General features: G+C 39.2%; 1 protein-coding gene across 2 annotated transcripts; it reads right to left on the reverse strand.

Annotated features, from left to right (window-relative positions):
• Window positions 1-2,612: 2,612 nt before the first annotated feature.
• On the reverse strand, window positions 2,613-10,943 carry PDCL (phosducin like). 2 transcript variants are annotated; one of them, XM_069474646.1, is made up of 4 exons: window positions 10,899-10,943; window positions 9,180-9,356; window positions 6,000-6,181; window positions 2,613-3,900 (listed from the first exon to the last, which is right to left on the reverse strand). In XM_069474646.1, exons 2-4 carry the CDS (start codon window positions 9,349-9,351, stop codon window positions 3,349-3,351), a joined length of 906 nt encoding a protein of 301 aa, XP_069330747.1. In that variant the 5' UTR covers window positions 9,352-9,356; window positions 10,899-10,943; the 3' UTR covers window positions 2,613-3,348. The 2 variants fall into 2 exon arrangements, with proteins under 2 accessions (XP_069330747.1, XP_069330746.1); XM_069474645.1 differs by having other exon boundaries at window positions 10,830-10,942.
• Window positions 10,944-21,060: the final 10,117 nt, after the last annotated feature.

Here is a 21,060-nt window from a genome sequence, read left to right on the forward strand (position 1 = left end):
AGCCCAGATGGGGGTAGATTCTGACCTGAAACTCAACCAGACCCTAGAGACCCAAGGCTCCACCCAGCTTAACTCCTTCTTTTCTCTTTAAATTGTCTTATTTATTTTCTTCCTCTAACTTATGCTTTCTACTACCTTTTTTTTTTTAATGTTTCTATTTATTGAAACTTGATCATTTTGCTTTCTCCACCAAGAAGATGACATCATGGAAATAATAAAAATTTTGGAACTATACAAACCTGATTTTAAATCCTGCCCTGCCCACTAGCTATACAACTTGGAATGTTACTAAACCCAAGTCTTGATTTCTACATCCACTACTTCCTACTTTAAGAGAACATGCAATTCAATGAGCCAACAGGTTCATTCTTAAGTGTTCATTCATCTTTCATCAAGTGCCAGGCACAGTTGTGGGCACTGGGACAATAAAAACACCTATTTGAAGGCTGACTGTGTTCTAAATGCTTTATACGAATTGACTCATGTTACTATCCCCATTTCACAGATGAGGGAACTGAGCCATGGAGGAGTTCAGTATCTTGCTCCCAAAGCTAGTATCAGCCTATGCCTGGAGTGCAAGCCCTTACCCTCTGTGCCATATACAAGAGGAAAACAAATCCCATGCCTTCATACTTCCATTGCAGAGGAAAGTGAAATCTGGCAAAGTACTGGGACACAGTCTGTCACAAATATTAGTTCCTCTTTCCTTCCCCCAATTCCATGGCTAAAAAGGAGAATCACATCAAATAATGAGGAAGAGAAGCAATCTGAGCACTATCCCATTCCAGCTCCTTCCCTCTCTTACTCTTAAAAGAATAAGGAAGTGCAGTGAGCACTTGTTCTGTGACAGATGCAGTCACTCACCTTCATCCATAAGTCAGTGATTCTCAAACTTGAACAGGCCTCAGAATCACCTGCAGGGCATGTAAAAACAGTTTGCCCAACCACTCCCAGAATCCCTGATTCAGTAGGGCCGGGTGGTAAAGCCAGAGAATGGGCATTTCTAACAAGATCCCAGGTGATGCTGAGGCTGCCGCTACTGCTGTTGCTGCTCAGGGGACCACATGTGAGAACCACTATCACAAAACTCTACAAAAAGGTATTTTTGTTCCCATTGTAAAGATGAAGAAACTGAGCCTCTGGAAGGCTAGGTGCCTCACCAGAGGCAACACCACTAGTGAGTGACAGAGACAGGATTTGAACCCAGATCTGTCTGACTCCAAAGCCCAGGCTGTTTCCACTTCACCCGAGTTAGAGATTTAACATTCTAAGATTTCCCCATTACATGTCTGTTCCCTTTATTTTAGAACTTCCGTTCTGAAAGGCAAAGTAAAGGCTCTGTATGTGAGTGCATAATATATTTTCATATCCAACAAGAACAGAAGAAGATGGTTTATAAAGGCTATTTTTAAATAACCCTGTCCATTTCCCAGTAATTCCTCTTTTAGAAATCTATGAGAGTGATCCAAAATACAGCCCAAAACATAAAGATGTTAAGTGCTTTAGCAAAAAACTAGGACTCTAAAGAGCCAATATTAAGACACTATTCAAATAAATTGTGGTATACCCAAATGATGGAATATTATGTAGCCATTGAAAATTATTTATTTAGAATTTTTAAAACATGTCTAAGTATTTGATATAATAATATTAAATAAGGCAAAGCACAAAACTAAATTCAATAAGCACCCAATGTATTAAAAATATTAAAAAAGACTAGAAGAAAATAAATGAGAGCGTTGACAGCAGTTCTCTCTGTTTCTAATAATTTTCTGTACTTTCCACACTTTCTACAATGAGCTTTCTTAGTCAAAAACAACCATGCACTTTTGTTTTGTTGACTAAATACAACAGATACTTTCAAAATTCTTCTCTACAGTTAGTCAAATCCGGAATAGCCAGGAAAATCAAAACTGTGAGTTTTAAAGCTAATACTTAATTCCAGATTACATTTTCCCTGACCCTAGAATACACATTTTTAAAGTAAAAAGAAAAAGGAGAGAAACTCAAATGCCAATAATTATAAATACACAGAAAAAAAGACTAGAAAGATGCCTGTAAATATAACAGGGATTAATTTTGGTTGGTGGAATTATATGGCTTTTTAAATCTCTTTTTAGCTTAACAATTTTTATTACATTTTCTACAAAGAACATCAGTTCATTTTGTAATAAAAAGTGTTTGCTCTTTCTTTTTAAGAGACAGCCACCAAAAAAATTATAACACATCTATACAATGGAATATTAGTAGCCACTAAAAAATGTTGTAGAGTATTTGATAACATGAAAAAAGTCTGATATGTTATTAGCTGACCATACTATAAAACAGTATGTTCAGAATGATCCCATTATTTTATTTAAAAATAAACAAAATTTCAATGTATACATAGAAAATACCTTGGCAAGAAATATACCAAAATATTAATAGTGTTTTACTCATCTAGGTGGTAGATTAGAGATTATTTTTTGTTATTTTTGCTTTGATATTTTGGCCAATTTTCCTCTACTGAATATGAATTACTTTTCCAATACGCAAAAAAAAAAAAAAGTTTTTTAAAAAATTTAGATTCAACAAAAAGTTACCTTGTTAAATAAAAGAGAGACAGAGAAAAAGACAAGCAGGGATATCTTATTGAAAGATGATCTCCTTTACAAGCCTTCCAGCTCCACCCCAGCTCTAACGTTTAAGTGTATAAAAACACTTGTCCTTCAGCATCCACGAGGGCAGTCAGCATCTCCCCTTCCTCCTGTTCCAGACTTGATAACGCTGGAGCAGGACAGGGAATGCAGCAGCAGAGGCCACCCCACCCGACGGGGAAAACACGCATCATCTGAAACCTTTAAACAAGACCCTGATGGAGAAGAGGGTCTAGGGGAAAGAATTTAACTGCCTTCTAGGACTATGGATCTGATTACAAGTAAATATAATTTACAATCATTTGATTAAGGAAAAGCACTATTTACGTTGCAAATAACACACTAACTAGAGACTCATACTCTCAGACTTGGCAGAGACCTCTGAGATCATCTGAAGACAATTTCCAGGACACTGTCTTTAGAATGCTGTGTAAATATTGACTGGAAACAATAACAGAGATGTCACGCCAGAAAATCTTAAGTAAACAGTTCAAAAGCCTGGCTTCCTGTTTATACAATTTTATGTCACTTTATTGCTAGCCACAAGGTAATTCAGCATTCTGATTTAATCTAAGAATTTCTTGATTTTACACATAATAAAAGGGACTACAAAGAACAGCTAAAAAGACAGAAGACAAAGAAAAGAACAAGAATAAACAAGGACATGTGCCTCCAGCCCAAACTGAAAAATCTATGCAACTAGACTATCAGTTCAATCTATTTCCAGATCGCTATCTTCACTGTGACAGGTGGCAGAGTTACGCACAGACGTCAGCACTAAGACTTCTTTTTCTGGGAGTAATCCAAATTCCTGGAGAAAAGCTTCAAGGTCCACAGCGAAGAAATCCTCCCCCAGCTGATCAGTGACACGAACAAAATTGCCGATCAATTCACCCCCCTTATAGATCAGCAGGGCAGGAAGGGCATTCCTGGTGAACCGACTGCTGGCCCCAATAACTGAGCTCTTCACCCGGCAGAATTTGACAGCCGGGTACTCCGCAGCAAGGCAGATCATGCAACCATTCATGGCTTCAGTCCCTGGAATGCTGTCCTCATAAATATGAACCATGATGAGGGTGCTTTTCTGTTCTTTATCAATCATGTCTAAAAACCCTTCTCCACTGGGGATCTCAAAAACCTGCTTGAATTGGGGCCCCTTGTGAAGCTGCTGCCGCATCTCTTCCATTCTCTGCTTCCGGTATTGCTGCAGAAACTCTTCGTCATCTTGGTCCTCATTCATCATGGCAAAATCCTTCAGAGTCATCTGCAGGCGGACCAGCAAGCGAGCATAAAAACACAAAACTGAACACTCAGGATAATAGTTAACAGGTCCCACATGCTTATAATATACAAGGCACCATGCTGAATGCTTTATATGCATTATATCTCACTGAATTCTTGTGACAACCACATTGGGAAGGGACTTTCATTATCCTCCTTTTTTAAATGAGGTTCCAAGACTTGATATTATTCGCACAAATTCACCCAGGTAATAAGTGTAAGAAAAGGGCTCAAACCAGATTTTATTTATTTTTTATTTTTTTAGGCAAGCATGAAAATGAGTTTAATTGAGGAGAGAAGGATAGGATTATAGGGCAAGAGCAAGATATAGGTTTATAGAGCATGGTACATACGCCACAGATGACGACCGGACCCACTGTCGCAGCAGGACAAGCAAAAGGAATGGCAAAGAGAACTCAAACCAGATTTTAAAAACGCAGGTTTTAAACTACAATATCTTATTGCCTCTCAATCCAAATAGGTAGCATCAGATATGACTTCATGAGCTTTTTTCTTTTTGTCAATCTTGACAATGGATTAATTATTTTATCTACTGTTTTCATTGAAAAGACAACAGGACATTAAGGAATTTTTAAAAAGAACACCCATAATCTCTGCCCTGCACAACCCCCCAACACACATACACACACACAACACTCACAGTCCCACGCACTCTGTAAGAATTTTTCTTTTCATTACCGGTCACATGCTGAAATAGTTTTGCTTTTATAGCAGTAGCCATGGGTATACTAATTAAGCTATAGCCAGCTTGTGGAACTTAGCATAAGTGTTTCCTCATGTTTCCAAATATTTTTATAAAATTATATATGTCGTATCATATTTTGCTTAACCACCCCTAATTCTAGCATTCAGACAGTTTCCAGTCTTGTTCTGCAAATAAATCAGCAGGACAGAGACAGCCTCTCTCAAGACTGACCCATGTGGTCCTGTGATATTGCCTCATTCTGGTCTCTCACCTCAGAATAAGGAAGCAGCTGTGAGCAGGGGACACAATACCCCACAGCCAGCTTAAGTTACAAAAGCATCTTCCTTCTCCTGCTCTTCTAACAAATAAACCCTAGCTCTGCCTAATCTTGTATAGATTAGTGGTTAGGCGGTCGGAGACCACTCTAGATCAGAACAGATGTTGTTACCATACCATGACCGTTATGAATTCACTGTTTTACTTTTGCCAATTTTCTTTCCACCTCGTATCTCTCCACTCTATCTCAGCCTACCAGAGTGGTTCTTTCTAATCTATTCTGGTTTTGCCTGTGTCTAATGCCCTGAAATCATCCTCCTGGTCAAGGTGAACGAGTCCTAGCTTAATCCTCTTATCTGCTCCCTGTTCCTGTCTGGTATTTTAGCTTTGGGCCATAGCGTAATGATCTCAGGCACTCCTAGACATTCATCTATGGTCAGAGGGTACAGGGAGAAAGACAGAAGCCCTTTTATACTGAGAAGACAGGAGGGCATCAGGGACCCAGTTCCAAGTATCTTCTAGAGTGTCTGTTTGCTTCTATTATAAGGCCTCGTTAGAATAAATTCTCATGAATAGGCTTCAGCTGAAACAAACCAACATCATGGAAAGAACAGGAAAATCTGGATCAGAATCCTAGCTTCTGCTAGCATTTACCAGCTGCATGACCTGAACAAGTCTCTAATGCTATGTAGGCATTGTTTTCATCATCTGTAAAATAGGGATACCATCACCCTCAAAGGGTTATTTCTGGCCCCGGGTAAAATCTCAATAAAAGAAGGGAAACTAACATTTACTGAGCACATTCAATGGGCCAGGCACTGTGATGGACATTTTACCCACACAGCCCAGGTGGGGATGATACTGACCTCATTTAACCAATGAAAAACCAGACTCAGAAGGGAATAAATTTTCTCACAGCCACTAGTGGCAGAGCTGAGATTCAAAGCCAGGTGTGTTTGAGTTATGACATGGCTCTATAATTTCTCCCGCACTGAACAGCTTCTCAGAGGCCAAATCAAATATCCTCCACCTTTTAAATCACTAACCTAGTTCTAGCAGCCAGGGCACCTTCTGAGAAAAGCCCAAGTGCTGCTAATTACCTTCCCACTGATCTTCTCCTGGAGGTCCTTCTGTTTCTGTTGCTCCTCCTCTTCATCCAGATGGGACCTGCAGGTCATTGACAGTTTCTTGATCAGCCTTTCCATCTCCCGGCACTGCTCCTCCCTTTGCTCTGTCTCCAACTGCTTGAAGCGGCGCCAGTCATTGATCACACCTTTTGGACCTGAGTGAACAGGGATGTGACCAAGAAGAGTGGGCTAGGAACTGTGGACCAGCTCGCATCTGTAGGTGGGAGCTCACATCTGTCTGAAGCTTGCTCCATCCACTGCACAGTTAACACAGAGCTTCTGTGCACTCTGCACACAGTGGTCTGCACACAGTAAAATAAAGCAACTCTTAAAAAGAACGAGGCAGCTGTTTCCTGTCATGAAAGACATTCCAAATACATTAGATTTAAAAAAAGAAAAAAAAGCAAAATGTAGAACAATATCATGATACGATCCTCCAGTTTTTACAAAATGAACTGTATGTGTACGTGAGTATTTATGTCATGGATATGCATATATGTTTGTTTATACACTTGTACATTCAAAGAAAAAGGGCTCAAAGGATATGGAAACTGTTAACAGTGGTTGTCTCCACACAGTAGGATAAGGGGGCTGATGAAAGAGAACTTTTACTCTTCTCTTTCTATACTTCTGCATTATCTGAATTTTTTATAGCAAGACATGGCAGGCTGTATAATTGTTCTGTTATTCAAGCTACCCTCAACCCCTCAATCTTCATGCTGTTAAAGGACTATATATCCTTGTCCCTTGTCATGTGACTTGCAGTACCTCCTGTGGGATGCAACATATATCCCCAGCCCAGTGACGTTAGGCTTGGCCATGTGACTTGATCTATCCAGTGGATTGTGAGCAAACATGAAGTATGCCAGGTCTGAGCAAAAGATTTATGAGCTATTGTACGTTTCCAACAGCTCCTCTCTTGCTTTCTATGCTCAGCCATGAAACCTGTGTCCCAAACAGGGGTTATTCCTTCAGCCTAGTTCCTGGAATGAGAGAACATATGAAGCAAAAGCAGAGCCACCACTGACCCACAGGCTGCATGTAATATGACTGAGAAATAAACCTTTGTTGTCACAAGCAGGTTTTGGGGTCATTTGTTACCATAGGAAAAATACATAAAAATCTATATAAAGAAAACTTTAAAATGCTACCAAGAAACACTAAGAAAAAACTTCAATAAATGGAAAAGGAATATCATGTCCCTGAATAGAAATACTCAATATTACAAGGTACCAATTATCTTTAAATTAATCTATATATTTAATGCATTCCCAATGAAAATATGTGAATATACATATTTGCTTTGGAAAAAATACTAAAGCAGAAGTTAAGAAAAAACGACACAGCAGAGTACTGAAGGGGATCTAGCCCTACCAAATAATAAAATATTTTAAAATTGTGAGACATAACCCAGTAAAAGACAAATCAATGGAAGACACTAAAAAGTACAGCTAAAGACCCAACATAAACAGAAATTCAGTACATGATAAAATTATTTTCAAAATAAAGGACAAAAGATGGCATATTCAATAAGTGATGCTGAAACAACTGAGTAGCAATATGAAAAAAGCCGGAGACTTACTGCACACCTTACACCAAAATGAATCCCATATGAATCAATATTTAATCGTAAAAAAAATTAAATTATAAAAATCCTAAGAAAAAAGTATGGGAGAATCTTTTTATAAGGCAAAGTGAGGCCTTTCATAAAGTGGTGTGAAGAAAGGTCTTTTAAGTAAAAAACTACAAAATAACACTTTTAAGTATAAAAAAAATACAAATTTTCTGCCAGGATGAGAACATATAAAGTCAAAAAACAACAATAAAGCGAAAGAAATATTTACAAATTTTTTTTTTTTTTTTTTTTGAGACAGAGTCTCACTCTGTTGCCCAGCCTAGAGTGAGTGCCGTGGCGTTAGCCTAGCTCACAGCAACCTCAAACTCCTGAGCTCAAGCGATCCTCCTGTCTCAGCCTCCCGAGTAGCTGGGACTACAGGCATGCACCACCATGCCCGGCTAATTTTTTTTCTATATATATTTTTAGCTGTCCATATAATTTCTTTCTATTTTTAGTAGAGATGGGGTCTCGCTCTTGCTCAGGCTGGTCTCGAACTTCTGAGCTCAAACGATCCGCCCACCTCGGCCTCCCAGAGTGCTAGGATTACAGGCGTGAGCCACCGCGCCCGGCCATATTTACAAATTATATCACAAATTTCCTTAATATACAGCTCCCCAAGAAGAAAAAGACCAACCACCCAATTTTAAAAATGAGCAAAGGATATAAAAATATCTCTTATAATTATTAAAAGAAACTGTAATTAAGAGATTACAGGCTCATACCTGTAATCTCAGCACTTTGGGAGGCTGAGGTGGAAGGATTGCCTGAAGCCAGAAGACTAGCCTGTCCAAACATAGTGAGATATCGCCTCTACAAAAAAATAAAATTAGCCAGACATGGTGGTGTGTACCTGCAGGTCCAGCTACTCAGGAGGCTGAGGCGGGAGGACTGTTTGAGCCCCGGCATTCAAGGCTGCAGTGAGCTATGATCGTGTCACTACACTCTAGCCCAGGTGTCAGACTGTGACCCTGTCTCTTAAGAAAAAAAAAAATATATATATATATATATATATATGTATAAAATGAAAAGAGGTTCAATCTACCTGTTAACAAGAAAAATGGGAAATAAAACTACAATGAGTTACTGTCATCCACCAGGATGGCAAAGATCAACAAGTTTGATAACATAGTAGGAAGACGAATGTACAAAGAAATATCGATTAAACTATAAATTGGTGCTTTTGAAAGTATTAAAGTATGAAAATATAAATATGCCATTTATATGTATATAGGAAGTATATACATATAAAGTATATAGGAAGTTATACTACCAAATACTCACACCTATGATTTATGGGATATCAAACAACTACTAATTTGAGAAGCAGGATTCAAACCAAGGCCAGTCTGTGTTCATTACCATGCCGCTATGGGTACACATTTGTATTGTGCAGTAAAAAGGCTGGAAGTGTACACAATGAAATAAGACTGGGTTATCTCTGGAAGTGGGACTGGAGTTAGAAGTGATCAGGAGACTTCTAATTAACTCATGTTTAATGAACATTTTTTAAGCCAGAGCTCAGGATTTTCCAATACCTGTGTTAACTGAGATGCCTTCGCCTGCCAGCTCAGCCTCTGCAGGCATGGAACTGCTAGCTAGAGCACCCCTGCCTCGGTCTTTGTCCTCGTGGTCACTGTCCTCGTCCTCACTGCTGCTGTAGTAGTACTGCAGTTTCTCCCCCAGCAACTTATCATCCAGGGTAGTCATGGTGCCTGGAAGAGGGCAACAAACCAGGCTCTTTGCTGACTTGAGCTAGACAGACATGAATCTGAAGCATAGGAGGCTCATTTGTGCTGAGATCCTATAACGTACAGGACCCTAAAATTGATGTCTTCATAAACAGAATCTCAACAAATCCCTACAATGACCCTGTGTATTAGGGTTTACCATGCTCTTTTTATAGAAAATAAAACTGAAGCTCAGATAAAGGAAGTTTCTTTGACAAACTTTATAGCAAATGGTAAAGGTGGGACCAGACCCCAGGGATGCCTGACTCCAAGAACCTGAGGTATGAATTACTGCCTTTTGAATAACATATACTTGTACTAGTGCACTGGCTCAGAGGAGTCTATTTTACTGACTAGTGGTTTTATCCATGCTTACTTTTAGTTTTCCTACCAACTAAGACCGCTGTGTAATTGAAAAATTGGGTAAGAATCCTCAGGAAAAACTTTAAAAAGAACCATCAAGAGTATGAGCTGAGTCACTTGCTTGTCTAGGCAATCACTCATCTGTCTCACCTTCAACCTCCCCATCAGCACACTAAGGGCTTGGATGGATGGTCTCTGAAGCCCTACTAATTCTGATTGGTTAAAAGAACGGCCCATACCCCATACCAAGATTTTAATAATTCTCAAGTGTTTAAAAGACCATGGTGAGGGCCAGGCTTCTGCATCAGAAGCAGCCAGGGACATTTTGGAGAAAAGATGGAGCTTAGCCCCACAGGCCTGCTTGAGAATGTAGCAGTAATGGCAAAAACAAAAAACCCTCTAGTACTCCTTCCTCTAAGCATCCCAACACCAATACTATGCTGCCTTTATTAAAGACTTATCACTGGGCCTGTTAGACTCCATTACAAAACGATTCTCTCCCATGGGACAGGGAGCTCTTGAAAGCAGGGACTTTCAATAGCTAATCTCCATGCCCAATGCCCAGCACAATGTCTCTGCACAATTTGCTAAACCCACATTCAGGCAGCCTGGATCGGTGGGAGAATCCCGGCCCCAGCAGTCATATGGAGAGAGGGGTGCAAAGGAGGCAGGGCTAATTGAAAGAAAGGTAGAGGTACCAGGGAGGGGCAGAATCAAACTTGGAGGTGCCAGAGATGGGCCAAAGGGGGCGCACAGGTGACGAAAAGAATGGAAGGAGGCGCGCTCGCGAGGGCGGGGCCCGTGGAGAGGGGAGCAGGGGGGGCGGGGCCGCGGAGGTGCGGACGTGTGGAGACGCGGGCGGTAAAGGCGGGGCCCCCGGAAGGGCGGCGAAAGGGGCCGCGGAGCCTTTGGGGGAGGCAGGAGCAGCCTGGGGAAGGTGGGACCAGCGCAGGAGGCGAGCCACAGAAATCGCTTTGATTGTGCGCCTGAAGGAGGCGCGAAGATAAGGCAGTTTTGCTACCCGGGCTCGCCAACCACCCTCCCACCAGTGGTCCATGGCCGCCGCTTCTTCCCGGCTGACCCCAATGCAGTTACCCGGCCTAGCTCGGTCTGGATCCCTTTAGGCTAGCAGCTCCAGGGCACCAGAAGGAAGGGAGCGCTCACTTAGAGGAAGAGGAGTGGATCGGCGCCCTGAGAGCTACACAGAAAAGCCGCCAGCGTCCTGATTGCGCGGACCAATGAGGCACGCTTCCTGAGTCATGGCGGACACACACTGTCCAATTAGAACCGGTTTCTCCCAGCGGTAGTGGGAGGGGCTAAGGGTCCTAGTTTGGGACAAAATACCTCGCCAACATCAATGCGCTTTTCTTTGCGTTGTTTGGGTTTGGTTTGGACGACGAGAAAGTGAATTGTGTATGCCCAGTTTCGACCAGTAAGAAAAATTTATTTATTTCTAAGCTTCCGAAGTTATTCCAAACGTGTTTTTTTAATTGGTTCTTCATCCTATCACGTCTATTAAGATGGAAAACTGACTCGGAAACGTTAAGTAATTTGCCCAAGAACACACATCCCTTAAGTACGTGGCTTGCATTAAAATTTTTAAAAATAAAATAAAAGCCGGGTGTAGTGGCGTGCACCTGTTGTCGCAGCCACTGGGGAGACTGAGGTGTGAGAATAGCTTGAGCCCGGGAGTTCTGGGCTGGAGTACGCTATGCGCACGGGTTGTCCGCACTGTTAGGCATCAGTGTGGTGACCACCACAGAGCAGAGGACCACCAAGTTGCCTAAGGAGGGATGAACCGGCCCAGGTCAGAAACCGAGCAGGTCAAAACTCTGGAACTCCATGCTGATCAGCAGTGAGATCGCGCCTGTGAATAGCCACTGCACTCCAGCCTAGGGGAGACTCCATCTCTTTAAGGAAAAAAAAAAAAAAGTCAGGTCCATTACAACTAAAGGCAATGAGAAATCCTGAATTGGATACTGGCACAGAAAAAGGACATGAATGGGACAACTGACGAAATTTGAAAAAGGTGTCTTAACTAATATTAGCTAATGGTATTGTATCAATAGTTTTGGCAATTGTACTGCCGTTATGTAAGATGTTAACCTTTGGCGATTCTTGATGAAGAGTATACGGGAACGCTATCCTACTTTTGCAACTTTGTTCTCTTTTTCCTGAGACATACTTTATCGTTTATTTTTGCCACTTTTTCAAAACTTAAAATGATTTTAAATTCGGAGCCCTTGTTGAGGTGTCCAATACGCAGCCATAAAGTTGCTCATAAAAAGCTTTGTGTGAATTGAACCATATAAAATATTCTAGAACCATACACTGTTTAAAATAGGGCTCTTAATTTGGGGGAAGGTTTCTTAATTTGTGGTTCTAGTACAACCTGAAATTGTCTGCATATTTGTATATGTGCATATTTTTCTGAGAAGCTGTTTGTTGAGGCTATTAAAGGAGTCAGAAAACATCCCCCGCCCCCATTTTAAGAACAATTTATTTAAAGAGTTCCCATGGTGACTTTATATTTTTGTTTGTAGAGTGAATAACTTAATTAGCTTTGTGTGAAAAGCAGATAAGAATATGCTGGTGCTCTGCTTTAAATGACACAAAATAGCACCCAACAAGAATGGCTCTGCATTCCTCATGAAGATTTTTTAAATGAATGCTTGATAAATGTTTTGTTTTTAATTTTGTTTTTACTCAAGCCTCCCTAAAGTAGGAGTCTTCCTCATCTATGGTGGTTCCTTGTCCCTCATCGTTCACTTTAAATTTAGGGCTGTAATCCTCAAGGGGACCTTCACTGCTGCCCAACAATGTACATTTCAATACTCAGGCTACTCTCCCTTAAGAATTTGTGGTTAAAAAGAGCCTAGAACCTCCTCACTCATTTTCTTGCCTCTGCTCTTGCCATGTCGTCTCTGCACACATTGGCTCCCCTTTGCCTTCCGCCATGAATGGAAGCAGCCTGATATCCTCATCAGAAGCAGATGCTGGTGCCATGCTTCTTGTATAGTCTGCAGAACTGTGAGCCACATAAACCTCTTGTCTTTATAAATTACCCGGCTTCAGATATTCATTAATAGCAACACAAAGGGACTAAGATAGCTGGTGAGTAAATATCAGACTACTATTATTTAGGACTATTTTAGTAAATAATTTACATTAGCCACTTGAGCTATTGTGGCCAAGTATAAAATTCGAATTGTTTTGTATATTATTTGGGTCACAATTAGAAAAAATAATGGATGACTTCTTATGAATGGGAGATTTAATTCGGGATAGAAATTCTAGCATTAGTCAGTAAAAATCAGTACCTTGGACCTCTCTTAGTAAGTTACCATTTGGGGCTCTTAGTAAAATGTGTGCAACTGAAAGATTTGTTTTAATACTTGGAAAAGATGTTGACCATGTCCAAAATACAGGTCACATTTTGATGTTGTAAGCATGATAGGACCATGAAAGTATATGAGAAGTGTTTTCTTGGGGATGTGCCAGTAAATATTAACTATTGTCTCAATTTAGTTGTTCCAAGTTTAAAAATCCTGTCACAATCTCCATATAAATGTATGAGAAAACAATTGGACCATACTTTGCATTATAAATACCATACTTTATTATTTTTTAAATGTCCTATGGATTTCTTTAAAGTTCCAAGAAATATAAGTTAGAAAACTGTTATTAGTTATAACTTTATTAGTTATCTCTGCTGTATGACTAATTACCCCAAACCAATGGCTTAAAACAACAGACATTTATTATCTCACAGTTTATGTGGATCAGGAATCTAGGCATGACTTGCTTAGCTAGGTACCTCTGGCTCAAAGTATCTCATGATGTTGTAGTCAAGTTATTGGCTGGGGTTGAGGTATCATCAGAAGTCACAACTAGGGGGTGGGAAAATAGAGAACCACTTTCTAGCTGACTTGCATGGTTGCTGGCAGACTTTGGTCATTCACATGTAGATTTCTCCGTAGACATCCTGAATGCCCTCACAATGTGGTAGCTGGTGATCTCAGCCAGCGAGAGAGCAAGAGACTGAGAGACCACAGTCTTTTATAACCTAACCTTAGAACTGACATTCCATTATGTCTGCTGTATTGTTTTCATTAGAAGTGAGCCAATGAGTCCTGCCCAAACTCAAAAAGTAGCAATTACACAAGAGCATGGATAACATGGAGGCCATCCTACAGACTGTCTATCACAGCAGATTCTTTGGAAGGACTGAAGTCCAGGTAAGTATGAAAACTTACTTAGGCCAATAATATTTTAGAGGGTTTTGAAGTTAGATAACGTAATTAAATGCCAGAAAGGTTGGCTGTCATTGTAATTGTTTGAAAAGGCAAATTAGAGAGCTTGAAGAGTTTATAGGAAAGAAAATATTAATAATCAAGAAAGGAAAACAAAAAAAGTAAAAAGTAAGAGAAAGAAGAGAAAACCAATAAAACGTTAAGTCTAAATGTAAATTTATTTTCTTGATAATGGATCTTTATCTCCAGGTTTTCTTTCTTTTTTAACTTTTTATTTTGAGATAATTTTAGACTTAAGAGTGGCAAAAATAGAATTCTGTATACTCTTTATGTATACTCTTTAGCCAGCTTCACTTTCTCCATTAAATTCCCTTTGCATCCTTGTCAAAAATCAGTTAACTATATTTCTGTGGATTATTTCAAAGCTCTCTATTCTGCTCCATTGACCTATATATCAGGGCTCAGTAAACTACGGCCAGAGGCTGATCACCTGTTTTGTAAAAAAAACAAAAACAAAAAAACTTTATTCGAATGCTCTCAGGTCCATTCATTTATACATTGTTATGGTTGCTTCCACACTACAAAGGAAGAGTTGAACAAAGTTGCAACAAAGGCCACATGGCCCACAAGTGTAATATTATCTTGAAGATAGGTTAATGAGAGATATTAGCATGTGGGTTTTTTGCCTTGTGATTGTAATATCTTTGTCTGGTTTTGGTATAAGGATAATACTGGCTTTGTAAAATGAGTTCGAAAGTGCTTCCCCTCCTCTCCTATTTTCTAGAAGACATTATGTAGAATTGGCATTATTTCTTCTGCTTCATTCTCTCTTCTCCTTTCGATATTGCAGTTACATTTAAGTTTAGACTTTTTGCTATTGTCTCAAAACTCTGTTCTGTGGGGGTTGGTTTTATGTATTTGTTTTTTGTTTTCTGCTTTCACTAGGCCCTATCTTCAAATGTTCTGCATTCCCCGCCCCCCTCCACTCTTCTTCTTCTTGTGTTTCCAATTCAATAATTTCTATTGACTTATTTTCAGTTTCACTGATTCTTTCTGTGACTGTGTCAAGTCTGCTTATGAGCCAAAGGTATTTTTCATCTCTACTACTGAGATTTTTTTTTTTTTACTTCTAGCATTTTTATTTTATTCTTTCTTATGATAACCATCTCTTTTCTAAAATTACTCATCACGTCTTGCATGTTGTCTAAGTTTCCTATTAGAACATTTCACCTATTAATCATTGTTACTTTAAATTCCCTGTCAGGTAGTTCCAACATCTGTGTCAAATTAGATTCTTGTTCTAGTAACTATTTTGTCCTTGGGAGCTTTTATTTATTCCTTTCATATACCTTGTAATTTTTTAGTTGAAAACTGGAACATCTTGTGTAGGACAGTAGGGACTGAGGTAAATAGTTTCTATGCCTGAAAATGGACAAGCCTGCTATTCCCCACTCTCAAGACAGCACCACAATATTTCTTAGGCTGTTTTCTGATCTTTTCTATGAATACCTGCTGGGGTTTCTGCAAAGAGAGAAAGAGCCTGCAGGAGGGCATAGATCCCACCCACCTCCAGTTTCTGCAGCCTCCAGGGACTTTACCCTGCCCTGCTAACCTGTACTTAGCAAAGCTTCCAGAAAGAAATGAGTCCTGCCAACACCTTGATTTCAGCCCTAATCAGAGAACCCATTTGAATCTGCTGTGCCCAGACTTCTGAACTACAGTTCCTGTAGTTCAGAAATAATAATATGTTAAATTGTTAAATTTGTGGGCATTTGTTATGGTAGCAAAAGAAAACTAATACAGATGGGTTCAGAAAAGAAGTTATTAGCTGAAGTTAGCCTAGTTCTTTTTCATTGTAAAGGTAAGAGCAATGTTCTTTCTGGTTTTCTATATTCCAAGGTGAAAACTAGAAGTTTCTGTCCCAGGTCTTCTTTTATGATTTATAGAGTCTTGGGAGGAAGAAAGATTTTCTCTTTTGGAGACCATTTAGTAAGACTCAAGGTTAGACAGTCAGTGGGACTGGAAAGATTGTATGATCTTAAGCATATTTCTACTGGGAAGTATGTACTTATAATTGTATGTCCTAGAGCTTAAGAATAATTTTTTGTGTGGTTAGGAATACCTGATATTTTTCTTTATGCACAGTTTTAAGATTGACCTTGATTGGTGTCTCTTTTAATATATTCAGACCCCTGGTTGTATGTTATACAGGGATATATTCAGTGATGTCCTTTTTGGTAATGTAGCTTGCATCTGTCAGGAATATGACTGTGTACACGAGTTAGCTATCTAACAATACCCAATAGGACCGCTCATTTTTATCATCAGAATTTTCAGATGATGTCAACAGTGAAGTTTCCGTTTAATGAAAGTACAACATGTAATTCATAACTTTAAAAGTATTATATCTGTACTGCAAGGTTTTTGTTGGGTTGTTTATTAGTAGAGCATATTAAAGGTATTCCCTAGTGGAGAAAACAAATCCATAAACTGTTTTGAAACTGTTAAAGCATTTGCCTTTTAGCAAGGTAAAATCTTAGTCCAACCAGATTTACAGGCTATTATTAAACATATTTTAAGTTTTGAAATAATTGAATGAAATTCATATATGAATGATTAAATGCCTTGAAGCATGGGTTCCAAGGCTTGCTCTAGTCTTATAGTTTTTCCAAATTATAATTGTTAGAGATAAAACAAGATTTGGTCTTCCAGTCAATTTCTCATGTAAAATTTTTGCATCAATATTTTTGTAAATTTTGAACAAATTTGTCCTTGTTACTTGGATTATTTTTTGTTATACACGTTTTAAGGGTCTAGAGATGGTTTTGACTTTTTTTTCCTTATTTTATCTGGTCAATTTGCATCTGACAGAGATGGTTTTGAATGACACCAACAGTATGAGGACTGTTTGAGATAATCAGTCTGTTTTGTCTTTTCTTTCTTTATTTCCTTTCTTTCTTCTCCTTTCCCTTTCCTTCTTCCTTTCCTACAACTTCTCACCCCTCCCCTCACTGTCTTTCTTTCTTTCTGGGGGGTTCAGTTTGTTATAATTAAGTGTCCTTTTTATTTAAAAATCAGATTAAACAACTTTTTTGTATTAATGTAGATAAAACCAGTAAGGATAAGGATTATTTCCTTATATGACAGATACATTTCTCTCTCTCTCTCTCTCTCTCTGTTAAATTTTAAAAGTGGTATCTTTAGTATGGGCTTTAATTTTAAGAGATATTTTCTTTAGATGTTGAATTGTCTTTAAGCAACAAAGTTCTGATTAAGGCATCTGAGAAAATCAGAAAACCTCTTTGCTTTCATAGCTTTAGTAATAACACTTTTAGTAACAATATTTTTCATTAAATAGCACACACACTTAAAATTTAGAAGAAAAATTTCTTTTCTTTTTTTAGAAATATTTGAGTTTTTCTCATTTTATATGTATATATATTTAACCTTATAAGCCATCAAAATGGACCTCCATTAGATTTTAAGAGACCTTATAATAATAGACTACAACCTTTATTTTGTCAATTTGGTGGGGTACACAGGTTTCTCGGTAGAGGGCATTGCAGGGGCATTGCAAGAAGAGAAGCTCTTCCGCTGTTTCCCTCAGCTGTGTGGTAGATCAGCAATATGGACATAAAGACATCCAGTAGAGCTCTTCCCCAGCCATGCATCCAGCACATGTGGTCCCTTTGGTGACACTGAAACCTTGGTCTAGCCTAGCAGTGATTTTCCTGTGGTCTTCCTGCCCCCACCAACCTTCAAAAGTGCCCTCTCTACACTGATGCTAATTCTCTCTGCAGGATCCTGTGAACCTCTCCTCCTGCCTGGAGAGTAGCTTTCTGTTTGCCAGCAACTACTTCTGGCCTGGGCCACTGGCTGAACTACACCTGCTCCGAGGAGGTCTGAACCCCAGCCTTGGGAAGGGACCCCTTTCCAAGTTTGTCCATCCGTGGGTACTCTCCCTAAGCCATAGAGTACCATATGAAATTTCCTTTTATCTTATATTCAGTTATTAGAGTTTAATGATTCTTTATAGTAAACTTTCTCCCATATAACCCACTGTGTGGTTTCTAACTCCTGATTGGACAGACTGATACAGCTCTTGAAGATCCCCACCTCCTGGTATTCATACCCTGTGTAATCCCTTCCCTTTCCCTTGAGTGTGGACTTGACCTAGTGGCTTGCTTCTAAGGATTAGAATACCACAAAAGTGATGGGATATTGCTTCCAAGATTAGGTTATAAAAAACTGTGACTTCATTCTAGTTCTCTCTCCGAGATGACTGCAGTGCTAGTCAACACCTAGACTGTGGGCTGTGAGAGACCCTGAAGCAGAGGACCCATCAAAGTCACATCCAGATTCTTGACCTACAGCAACTGTGAGATAATAAATGTTATGTTAAGCCACCAAATTTTGGGATAATTGGTTATGAAGTAATTTGTTATAACAATAGATAACTAATACAAGTGTTATTCCAATTTTCCTTTTCATCTTGTATCCATTTTGGTAAACTGTATTTTTAAGGAATTTGTCTAAGACTTTATAGTCTAACTTACTAATTTACTTCAGAGGTAGACAAAGTATACCAATTTATTTGTTCAAAAAGTACTTCAGAAATAAAAACGTATGTACATACAAAAACATGTATACATGTGTTCATAGCAGCTTTATTTGTAATAGCCAAGATTTTGAAACAACCCAAATGCTCTTCAATGGGTTAATGGTTAAACAGACCTTGGTACATCCATACTACTCAGCAATATAAAAGAAAAAAAAACTATTAATACATGCAACCATTTGGATGGATCTCAAGGGAATTATACTGAGTAAAAAAAAAAAAAGCCAATCTCAAAAGTTTACATAAGGTATAATTTCAGTTATATAACATTCTCAAAATGACAAAAATACAGAGATGGAAAACAGATTAGTGGTTGCCAGAGTTTAGAGATAGGAGAATGGGTTAAGAGAGAAAACTGGATGTGAAGATAAAGGGGTAGCACAAGGGAACACTAAGGAGATGGAACAGTTCTGTCACCTTGATAGTAACGGTGGTTCCACAAATCTACACGAGAAAATTGCATAGAACTACACACACATACATACACACACGCAAGTAAGTGCATGTGAAGCTGGTGAAACCTGAATAGTCTGGATTGTAAGGATGTCGATTTCCTTGTTTTGATATTATACTATAGTTATGTAAGATGCTACCATTGGAGAAAGTGTGTGAACGGTACACAGTCCTCTCCATACTATTTTTGCAACTTCCTGTGAATCTATAATTATTTCAAAATATAAAAGGTTTAAAAAATATTTCAGTTGATCTTATTTAGAATCTTGGGTTTAAATATCTATTTTAAATGGCAGCCCCCTTACTCTCCATCTGATTCTCACAGAGGTTGACTTTTTTTTTAAGAAGCAGGATTTTGCTCTGCCAGGATGGAAGGCAATGGCTATTCACAGGGGCAATCATAGCTCACTGCAGCCTCAAAATCCTAGGTTCAACTGATCTTCCCACCTCAGCCTCCTGGGTAGCTGGGACTAAAGGAATGTGCCACACCAGGTTTTTTTTTTTTTTTTTTGAGACAAGGTCTCACTCTGTTACCCAGACTAAAGTGGTGTCATCATAGCTCACTGCAACCTCAAACTCCTGGGCTCAAGCGATTGTCCTGCCTCAGCCTCCCAAGGTGCTGAGATTACAGGCATGAGCCACCATGTCTAGCTCTATAACCCAGATTTATGTTCCTAGGTTATAATGTACCTATTGCATTTAGAACTGTGTCTGGAACATATTACGTGCTCTAAGAGTTGGCTATATTATTTCTCAGTGAATCACTCACGATTCTCTCTTTAAACAACCCTTCATTGTAACAGGGCTAAAATAGGTTCCAACCACCTTTTGGGGAGGCAGAAAGAGGGCGGACATGAATCAGAATTTTTGACTCCACCACTTTGTAGTAGATCTTGGACAAGTTATGTAACATCTCAAATATAAAAGAGTTACAGAGCCAGGTGCAGTGGTGCACGCCTGTAGTTCCAGCTACTCAGGAGTCTGCGGCAGGAGGATCACTGGAGGCCAGTTTGAGGCTGCAGTGAGCTATGATTGCACCTGTGAATAGCCACTACCCTCCAGCCTAAGCAACATAGCAAGACCCTGTCTCTAAAAAGAAAAAAATATAGGCCATAATATCCATAGTGAAGGATGGTTATTAAGATTGAGTGGCTTGTTGTGAAGGTAGAGTAGCTCAGGGTAATTCCTCCCCTAATCTCTGCTTGGAGAAATGTGATTCAGCCTAAAAATTCTAGCCAGAGGTCATTTCACAGAGGAATTTCTCCTCTGGCTCACCCCTATTACCAGCTACAAAATTTCTCTTTTGGAGTTTCCATATATCATCCTACATTAAAACATAGCTCACTGAGCCAGGTGCGGTGACTCACGCCTGTAATCTAGCACTCTGGGAGGCTGAGGAAGGAGGATCCCTTGACCTCAGGAGTTCAAGAAGATAGCTCACTAAATTATTTGAATTTGTCTTTCCCATTTTCCACACTATGAACTTCTAGACTAGGGGCTTATATTTTATTGACCTTTCACCTTAATGACCAGCACAAATAGGGGCTTAAATATATCAACTGAGTGAATGAATAAAACCACTCAAGGCTCAATGAAAATGCTGTCTAGGTCCACTCAGACCATTCTCTGTTCATATTCTGAGGTCCACAGAACTATCTTAATACCTTGATGATACATTGCTTTGTAAGTTACTTATGTATCTGTCCTGTTTTCCCCACTAGACAGTAAACTCGGTATTATATACGTCCTCATTTCCCACACAGAAAGTGCTCTATATGGAATGAATGAAGTGACTGACAGAATTAAGGAATATCTCAACCTCCTGGGGTGTACTAATTTTTTTTCAGATTCTTCCCAATGATACATGGATGTGGCAGGTAATCATTTAAATTCCAACTTAGGGAGTGTCCTGATAGCTTTGTTAAGCCAAACAATATACCAAGAAAATAAAGATAACTAAAATAATACCATAAACTTAATATTGACACTAAACAAACAACTG

This window comes from Eulemur rufifrons, chromosome 7 (assembly GCF_041146395.1).
Source record: "Eulemur rufifrons isolate Redbay chromosome 7, OSU_ERuf_1, whole genome shotgun sequence".
Classification (NCBI taxonomy): domain Eukaryota; kingdom Metazoa; phylum Chordata; class Mammalia; order Primates; family Lemuridae; genus Eulemur; species Eulemur rufifrons.